Source organism: Engraulis encrasicolus, chromosome 13 (genome assembly GCF_034702125.1).
Source record: "Engraulis encrasicolus isolate BLACKSEA-1 chromosome 13, IST_EnEncr_1.0, whole genome shotgun sequence".
In the NCBI taxonomy this organism is placed as follows: Eukaryota; Metazoa; Chordata; class Actinopteri; order Clupeiformes; family Engraulidae; genus Engraulis; species Engraulis encrasicolus.
The window spans coordinates 17,238,591-17,248,493 of record NC_085869.1 but is presented as its reverse complement, the minus strand read 5'-3'; the positions used below and the strand labels follow the sequence as shown (position 1 = coordinate 17,248,493).

At 42.3% G+C, this 9,903-nt stretch overlaps 1 protein-coding gene across 1 annotated transcript; it reads right to left on the bottom strand.

Moving 5' to 3' along the window:
* Positions 1-6,466: 6,466 nt before the first annotated feature.
* On the bottom strand, positions 6,467-9,567 carry LOC134461583 (ankyrin repeat and SOCS box protein 9-like). Its single transcript, XM_063214475.1, has 6 exons — positions 9,401-9,567; positions 9,221-9,300; positions 8,698-8,805; positions 8,210-8,363; positions 7,289-7,423; positions 6,467-6,982 (listed from the first exon to the last, which is right to left on the bottom strand). The coding sequence occupies exons 1-6, from the start codon at positions 9,480-9,482 to the stop codon at positions 6,780-6,782; spliced, it is 762 nt and encodes a 253-aa protein (XP_063070545.1). The 5' UTR covers positions 9,483-9,567; the 3' UTR covers positions 6,467-6,779.
* Between the last annotated feature and the right edge of the window lie 336 nt (positions 9,568-9,903).

Sequence of the window (9,903 nt, the reverse complement as noted above, 5' to 3'; positions counted from 1 at the left end):
CATTTTGCGTTTCATTTTTTTGTGGTATGAAAAGTGCAACAGTGTCATTTGATGCCCTCACTGAGTACAATTATTGTTTCATCTATCACACCAATTCCTCAAGGCCATTTCTTGACTACATGTGCCCGTCACATATCTGTCTACTCTACATTACTTGTACTGCTGTTCTCTGCACTGACCCCAAACTCTGTACTTTCTTGAATGTTCTCCTTCTAAGTTGCTTTGGTCAAAAGCATCTGTTAAATGCAGTGCAGTGCAATCTGTATAGAAGTCTTCTATAGAGATCTGTGGTGCCCCTGTCCTAGTTTATTTCCCATGTCAAGCTATCTCTCTCGGTCTCAGAGCAGCCCGCCTCTCTCCTGAGGCTCCTTGCGACTCTGATAAGAAATAAAGCTTCTCGGCACTGGCCAGGTCATTAATTAGAAAGAAAGTTTTGGGGGGGGGAGAAAGAAATAGCCACTTTTGATTTGACTCCTCAGCTCACTTGCACCACTAGACTGCAGGACATGCAATGTTTTGTACCATCACAGCTATTTGTTTTTAATTACTCTAGGCATGCGACTATAAATATCAAAGCAATTATTGTCATCAAAGTAATTAGGAAGTGTTTTGGAAGATATGTGAGTTGAATTCAATCCGGCTGCTCAGCGGGAGGCCGTGTGTATCTATGAGCAGATCCAGCTCCAGTGGTCATGGAGAGGCTCCCAGACGATGGGGGAATCACCACACCCCGTAGCTGATAGCATTCATAATCATAAAGCATGGGGTTTCATTTCATCATGCCGTTGTAGAGGGGAAGCACGATGGAAGGGATATACCTCTTGGATCATATCATCTGATGGCATATCCCCTCAATGTTATTCGAGTTATTCGTGCTCCTCAATGCTTTCTATGTCCATGTGGCATATCCCCGCCATGTTATTAGTGTTTCTCAGTCCTGTGTCCTACCAAGACCAAAGCTTCCTCAGTTCAGGATGTTTGTGTAACTTTTCCTTTCTTGTACTAAAAGGTTCAGCTTGGATCTCTTTTTTTTCTCTGAGGAAGGTGCATCCAGGTGAAAAACGTGCATTATTTGCCGTGGGCCATTATTGAAAGACAGCGCTGGCGGCGACTGGACTGGAGCGGAGTGCTAAGTGCTGCCGCATTTGGCAGTGCATGGATGGAAGTGAAAGGTTAGGCCTCATGGGGTTGGTGTAATGTAAAAGCTCTAGGAGGAGAGAGGGAGGAAGGATGTGAGGTTGTTTGGCTCTAAACTAAAGTGCTTCCCACCACCATGCCATGGGATGGAGGTCTGCTGGATCTTGGCATCAACTCAAGCTGAAGTGGTTGCGTATGAAACCATGGTCTCTGTGAGTGAGGGAGTGGCTCAATATTGCCTGAAATGTGTGACCACTGTCAGCTTAGGGAGCATGAATGCCTTTATTCGATCCATTCAATGATTATAGTGTTCATCATCTTTCCCAGGTTTTAAAGGTCAATGGACTGCAGCTACCCAATGGACACAACAGTTGAGATTAGATGTTTGTATTGAGGGAGGGTTTGGAAGGCTTATTTGTTTTTCTTATTTGTTTTCTTTCTGTGTGCAATGATGTACCTACAGAAACATAAAGAGAAATCAATAAGAGGCCACTCATTCTCAGACCTTTGGTGTAGCTTTGTGAGTTGACCCACACCCCCACAAGACAAATATTTATGTCAGCCCTTTCCCCAGCCATTTTGTATAAATGTGAGCTGATTTAACCACAGCCCAAGCCTAATTACATTACATTACATTACACTTAGCAGAGTTTTTATATTACCCAAAGCGACTCAGTTATTTCCAGGGTATTGATTACAGTCCCCTGAGCAGTGTGGGGTTAGGTGCCTTGTCTGAGGGTCAAGGGCACCTCAGACATGGGCTGTGTTGGATAGGAGTGGAAAGGTGGGATTTGAATTGCCAACCCTTTGATCCAAAGCCCATCTCCTTAACCATTAGGCCATAGCTACCCAGCATGACCACAGTCATGACAGCAGCTGATTTAATCACAGCTTTGGCCTTTTGATACACTGAGCTTTGTGGCAGGTGTGCATCATATCCAAGTCAAAAGCACTTCAACCTCTGGAGCAGTGGATGGATGCCATGATGTGTCCATTATCATCACCATCACCTTTGCAGGTAATGGTGCAGCTTCTTTCAGTCAATTTCTTGGCACTGACTGCAGTCTGAATGTTAGTGATAGGTTGTTTTGTAGAAACGTAGGGCCAACACCAAGAGGTGGAAAGTAACTAATTACTTTACTCGCGTTACTGTAATTGAGTAGCATTTTTGTGTACTTGTACTTTTTAAAATTTGTAATTTTACTTTTACTTAAGTACATTTTCTTTCGAGTAATGTACTTCGGTACATTTTACAGCACAAGCGTTACAGAGTAATTAAAAAAAACTCCTCTGAAACAGTGGCGGAAAAAAACGTGTTCTGATAATGTTTAAAGTTTAGGATGCTGAGCGTTGTGCCCATGCGCCGGCAGCTCTAGAATTCTAGCCTAGTTTATAAAGAGTTGGCGCGTGCGACCAGTGTCTCTCACCCAAACGATGATGGCTGACATGGAGATTCACTTAACTCAGAGGAGATCAACATTAGCTGTTCTTCCTCTAACCCGTTGCACCCCTTGCACATCACAGTAGAGGCAGAAAACGCTGATTGTTTAAAAAGTAACTTTTTACTTTTACTCAAAGTACATTTTAAATTATTTACTTTTTACTTGAGTAGATTTTTTGACTGGTAACTTTACTCGTACTTGAGTACATTTTCAACAGTGTAACAGTACTTGTACTTCAGTACAATATTTCAGTACTCTTTCCACCTCTGCCGACACCACAATGCGGTTCTGAATGGATTGTGTAGTGTGCATGGTAGGACTGCCATTTGCTGCTGCTGAGAGAAGTGGCGAGAGGCCTACTGTGAAATGCCAGGTGCCAGATGCCAGGTGTCAGGTTTATTATTCTTTCTTTCTGTTGATCAATACTGTATGCGGCTCATCCAGTTCAGTAAGTTGCGTATTTAAATGTATATAAGAGATGATGCAGTTCAAACTTGTTAATAAAAAAATAAACAAAAATGGCTAATAAAGACTTAGACCAGTTTCCTCAGACTGGTAACAGGAAGCCACAATTTAAATAATTGCATTTGGAATACACTGATGTGCCAAATACCCTACTTGCCTTAGACCTAAAAAAAAATTAAAAGATCAGTAAAAACTTGAAATCAACCCTGATATTTAAAGGGACACTGCAGGAAATGGTCAAAAAGGTACTGCAACTATGCTGCTCATTGAAACTAGGCTCCCTATTGCCAAATTTGATCTGTACATGAAAGTTTACTAAGTAATAAACATTCAAAAATTCAAAATGGCGGACCATGGAGAAGATCCCCCTTTTCATATATGAAAAGTGCAATTTTTCCTGTCATAACGAATACTTAGAATTTGATGGTTGTGGTAAGTATTCATGAAAAAGGTAATATTAGTGAATGGGCAGCATGAATTCTGGAAATAAACAACTAAAAATCTCACACAGTGTCCCTTTAAAGCATGATCAGTTTCGGTGATCCTTAAGAGGTATTACACCTCCCCCTTGTGGTCAAGACAAAATAAAATCTCCCAGATGACAAAGATACAGTGGGACTATTCACACCCTACTCTTCCTGTATTCTCTCTGGTGAGGATGCAGAAGGCGAAGGGGGTTATATTTTCGTGGGATTAAATTGGGTTGCTTAACTATTGTCTCCATTTTCTCCAGGGAGTGAAGACCTGTCCCGAAACCAACAGTGCTGGGAAAGTTACTTTTAAGATGTATTCCCCTACTGATTACACTTGTAGGCCTACACGATTCAAAATGTAGTTTGTAACATAATCCACTGGATTTCTAAATGTGAGTGACTGACATAATCTGAATACTTTAGATACTTTTTGATTATTAGTTTACAAAAAAATCAGGGCTTATGTTACAGATCCTTTTTTTGTTGGGAGTTTGTTCCTCAAGAAAATTTTAACACACTATGAGAATGGAAATATAGAGGCTTGGGCTTCAGGGCCCCCTTGACTCTTGGGCCCCTGGGCCTTGGCCCGGTGGGTCTGTGCAGTAATCTGTCCCTGTTCATATTTAATCACTAGTGCTACTTCTGTCTCCCCTCTATCAACTCATATAACAGACAGTGACTTGCCCTTCTAATCAGCAACACTGCACATGGCCTATTTTAGAGTTACAACGTTCATTAAAAAAAAAAAATGCTTGCTCTGCCACGCACTGTTGGATAGGAGAATACAAAACGTGAGCCGAGTACATGTGTGGTGCATCGACGACCTACTGTATGTTCAGTGCGTACAGTCTTTTACTCACCCTGATACCTATACCCACCCCACAATGAAACATTGGGCCAATGCAAGTGTTAACGTGTCCGTGTGTCCCCATAAATGTACTGTAGGCTTCGCTGTTCATATCTCATGAATTATTGACGTTCAATCACTAGCAAGGTTCTCTCTCTCTCTCTCTCTCTCTCTCTCTCTCTCTCTCTCTCTCTCTCTCTCTCTCTCTCTCTCTCTCTCTCTCTCTCTCTCTCCATGTAAGTGAAGTGAGTAATTTGAACCACTTGGTTTTAAATATGTCCATTTTAAATTGGTGTTGTGCCACAACATGGTTTATGTATGGGAAACACTGCCAAAGAGTAAAACTGAACACCTTGTATTGTGCCAAATGTCACCTTTTGTTAGTCACTTAAGCCAGTGTTTCCCAACCAGGGGTACGTGTACCACTAGGGGTACGCGGGCACACTGCAGGGGGTACTTGGAAAGATGTCATTATAATAACAAATGTATGGAGCAGTAACATCAGGACAGAGAAAGCGATATAGGACCTGAATTAGGGGGTACTCATGGCACAACTAAGAGGTTTAGGGGGTACGCGATACAAAAAAGGTTGGGAAGCACTGGCTTAAGCCACATAAAAAAAAATCACAAACCAAAAAAGACCCTGTAAATTAGACACCAAACTCAAACCGAGCAGTAGGAGTAAGTAGGTTTTCCACAATCCATTAGGTCATTTAAGAGGAAACTGAAAAATTGCCTTTTTTGCCAAATTGCACAATGGACAGACTGTGTGAATGTGAATGAGGCTGATCCTGAGGAGGAAGAGGATGAGATGGGGTTTTTTCTCTCTCAATTGGACATTGCAAATTAAGAAGCAACCCTAAAGGTAGGATGCACATTAAAGCATGCGACAGTGGTGAAGTCTACGTAGAATGCGGGTATACGGAGTATACCCACTTTTAAATTTCAGGGATTTCAGTATACCCATTTAAAATTGATTGATCCATTGTTTTGAATAGCACAAATATATACAGTAAACCCACTTCAAAAAATGCTCAAATATACAGTATACCCACCATAATAAGTAGACTACACCACTGGCATGCAATGATATACAGCATCTGCCATATTATTCAATAAGTTCACAAGGCATTCTGAATACTGCTGTAGCTATACTATGTGGACAACTACTTGCTCCAAGCTTCTACATGCATGTGTTAGTTATACAGCATGTCAGTACGGTCTGTACTGTTTTATATTTCTGTTGACATTGAATGTCCTAGATTTCACGTGCATGTCTTTTGTGTTTCTATCTTATCTGTAAAGACACCTATCTCTCTCTTGAACTGTGAAACCAGTTAACCCAGCAAAGGAAGTTGAACTTGATCACTTTGAGTCATGACCACAAGGGATAAAAGTAACACAGGTTTATACCAAACATTTTTTAATCCAAAACAGCAGTTACAAGCAGTAGTTATCAGGCTTACATCTTGTACTCTCCCAATGTGCAAAACATACCCTCTTGTGTTGTCTATCATCTTGAAAGTAAAATACCTGCACATTTTATTCACATTTTAATTAAAATACAAATTCTCCTGTTCTTCCTCTCATGTGGTGAGTGACATCAAAGTCTTAGAAATGTGCATTCAGTGAGATACTCATACTGTAGCACAAGGGTCAGTAGTGTTCAGGGCCGCTGTCGTGCCAAAAAGCGAGTCTCTACCAGAACACGACTGCCCTCATTGAAACCAATGGAAACCAATGACCAATTTTTCAGATATTTTTTACCCATTTTTGCAGACAAATCCGACACAATTTAGGATGGAAAGCCTATCAATAAAGCATCTACATTCCTTCTGGAAGTACTACAAAGAGCTGGTTACAATTTCAGTATTATTTCCACAAAAGAATTGAATAATTGTCATAACAAATGTTACGGTTTCATTCAAATAGCTCATATTAAGTGGAGGACGAGTAATGTTTCATAAGCATATGTTTAGTTCATTAATTATGTAATTCATTCTGCAAAAATGAGTACAATTTTCTCTCAAAAAATGTCATTGGTTTCCATTGGTTTCAATGAGGGCAGTCGTGTTCTGGCAGGGACTCGCTTTTTGGCACGACACCGCCGCTAGAGTAAGCAGAGTATACTTAGGACCTCACCCACTTTGCCCCCAAAATTGGGGCCTCCTAAAATGAGATTGAGTGAAAAACGTCATAAAATATTAAATTACATTACAAAAAAACATGTATTTATTACTTATCTAAAGGCCCAATCATTTTTCTTAGAATAAATGTGTAGGCCTATTCCATTACTCAATTCTGTCAAACTAACTGTTGTGCCTGATATAAACACCATCCTACATTCCCTGAAATGGTACAGCTAATTATGAGGGGGGCCTGTTATGACCAGTTATGCTTAGGGCCTCCAAAACCTTAGCAGCGGCCCTGGTAGTCTGCCAGCAGTTTCCGAACAGGGCTGTTATCGGGCGCCATGTCCACTGGCTGCTTGCCTGCTTTGTTCTTGGCCTTATGGTCAGCGCCATGGTCCAGCAGGGCCTTGACCAGCTCCGGGTTCGACAGCTGAGATGCGATGTGCAGTGGAGCTTCTCCGTTCCTACTGCTGTTAACACTGGCACCTGTGGGGAGTTATGACATTCTGTATGTAATTTCATACATCGATTGTGACTTTGTTTAAAAGCGTCTGCTAAATGTAAAGCATTGTAATGTCATGGCATAGTGTATTTTCCGTTCATTGGCTACGTTTACATGAGGTTTTTAATTCCGAATTAATGATTCAGAATTAAATAGTTCCGTCGAGTTTACTTTGATCTTTCATTTAATTCCGAATTGAGGAGTGTTTACATGATGTTTTCAAATCGGAATTAAGCTTTATTCAGAATTGAATGGAGTTAATGTAGTCATTGGAAGGGAAACTGGCATACCTAGTTGTAGAAGTCTCCTCACAGTGCCAAGGTGCTGATTGGCACACGCCGTGTGCAAAGGCGAGCCAGACTGGCCTGTGTTCAGGTCAATATCCACGCCATGCTCTAGCAAAACCTCAACGCACTCTGTGTGACCTAAAGCATACAACACTGCGGTTAAGCCATGTGTATAGTTTTTATATGCTCCATGCAACCCTTTAAGACACTACCCCTGTCATAAATTAGCTGTTACCAGAATGGCAATGACCAAGTAGTAATGTATTACTAAAGGACCTGTACGCTGTCATAGTGGTGTAGTCAGGGGTGTCGTACAGGGGGGTAAAGTGTGACTGAGTCACCTGCCATGTGTATAGGGGGCCCGAAACAGTGTCTGATTTGTGCAGATATAGGGCTGGGGGGGTCCATTGGAGCGGATTGTACATAGGCCCCACAATTTGCTGCTACGCCCCTGGGTGCAGTGCTATGGTAGTTACGGTTTTTCAGTGTCGATTACAGCGTCCCAATGGCGGGATGACGCCTGTTAACGGGCTACATCAGGGTTTCATCTATTGGCAGGCAGTAAGTCCATTTTATTTTAATACTAAAAGGGGTGTTGGGAGGCTTAGTTGGGGGGGCTTATGATGAGGATAAGGGGGCGGTTGTTAAAAAAAAAGGTTTGAGAACCACTGGGCTACATAATACTGCCTGAGGGGTTAGAATAAAGGAGGGTAACACTTTACTTGACGCTGGTGTCATAAGCATGTCATTACAGTCTGATAATAGTTTCATAAAACTGTCATAGATAGTGACACTTAAAGCCAACGGTCATTAAATGTTTATGACACATGCATAACTGTGCTATGACACTATTGTGACACTGTAATGACATGCTTATGACACCGGCGTCAAGTAAAGTGTTACCTAAAGGAGTTGACCTTTGACCTTTGGCGGCAGCCTGGTGGATTGGGGAGGAGGACGAGATGCTTCCGGGCCGCACTGAGGCTCCGTGCTGCAGCAGCAACCTGACACAGTCTGCTCTCCCATTGGTGCAGGCCTCTGAGAGGGGCGTGGCCCCGTCCACAGATGGAATGTTCACCTGCATGCACAAACGCAGCCTGTGGTCACCCACCCGCCCGACATTCTTGTCAACTTTGGATATTCAGTAGAGATATTTGGAGTATTCAGCATTGGAACGTTTATGTTTGGCTATTTTATATTTGCAAGTTATACATAACTCTACACGAGAAAGCAACTGCACCATTTCAACTGAAGAGAAACAAGACCCTTTATTTTCTACCACGTGACTAGCAAAGTTGCAACCCAATAGAGTGATCACAGATGGAGGGTTGCAGATTACATTACTAGCGTAGCGGCAAGGAAGGCACTTTTCACAGCAAAAAAAGTGGATAAGATTAAACATTGATCCTCACATTCGCCCCATGCTCCAGCAGTGTTTTGGCACAGGCAACATGCCCCTGCAGACATGCCAACAGCAGGGGAGAAACCTGGTCAAGTGTGACGGAGTTCACACTCACTCCCTAAAGACAGATTACAAATGTTAAACTACTGTAACTGTTTTACCATGGGGATAGTGTTATATAGCACAAGTGTCATATACAAATATATAGTACAAGTGTGATATGCAAAACTCAGGGCTCTAAATTAACACCAGCCATCTGGCCAAATGCTGGTGCAAATTCAGTTTGGCTGGTAGAAAAGAAGAATTACTAGCCACTTTCACTAATAGTGAGTGTATGTGTGGATAGTAAAATTTCACATTAATAGCCAAATTGCCTAGTGATTAAAAAAAAGTAAATTTATAGCCCTGTGCAAAACACAATGAATGTTTACGCGTTACATCATAACAGGAAGACGGGTGCCGCCAGCTAAACAGGAACTGCCTGTGTGGTGTGTGGTGACAAGTGACTTTACCAAGAACACAGAGCCACCAACCTGCTGAATAGTGTTCCTCAAAGACAGCAGCCTTCCATTGTAGGCAGCATCGTGAATAGGAGACCAATCGGATTCTGTGTCTAACAACAACCCGCAAGAGTAAGCACAAAAAAGGGGGCTAAACGTGGTCCACAGTCAGGCCACATCATCTTCCTTGGTCTACAGTATACAAACACATACCTGCCATCAGTGGGTTTGATATGAACACCATTTGTCCAGTTTGGTCCCTCTGACAGTCCCTGTTGTCTTCAAATTTGGCCATTGTTTGCTCACAGGAGTCAGACAGTGTCTTGCAGCTGAGCTGTCCACTCCACCTCTGCTGTCTAGACTAATGAGTGACTACTCGCCTCGACTGGTCCTGTAAGGTTCTCCCTCTCTCCCTCACCCCCTGGGTGCATTCCAATATGCAGACTTGCGTCCTCCACTTGTGCTTGTAGCCTCGTACCAGGAAGTAATATATCATGATGACATTACCGACAACAGCATTGTTTTACAATATCTCGCAAAAGCTCAATTGTAATGTCATTTTCTCATTTGCAAACTGGATGGTGAATGAAGAAAAAATGTTGTAGCTAGGCTGACAGCGGGGAAACTTAATTGTTTTCTCCCCGGAGGCAGGGCGTCAGCAAAACGTGAGGCCACAAGCACAAGTGGAGGAAGGGAGTGTGCATATTGGAATGCGC

Excerpts from the sequence above, each read along its gene's own strand:
- LOC134461583 (XM_063214475.1), bottom strand. The coding sequence starts at position 9,482 with ATGGCCAAATTTGAAGACAACAGGGACTGTCAGAGGGACCAAACTGGA. Across the intron at positions 7,424-8,209 it reads CCACCAGGCTGCCGCCAAAG|GTCACACAGAGTGCGTTGAG; the intron begins GTCAAAGGTCAA and ends TGTATGCTTTAG. Across the intron at positions 6,983-7,288 it reads GAGGAGACTTCTACAACTAG|GTGCCAGTGTTAACAGCAGT; the intron begins GTATGCCAGTTT and ends AACTCCCCACAG.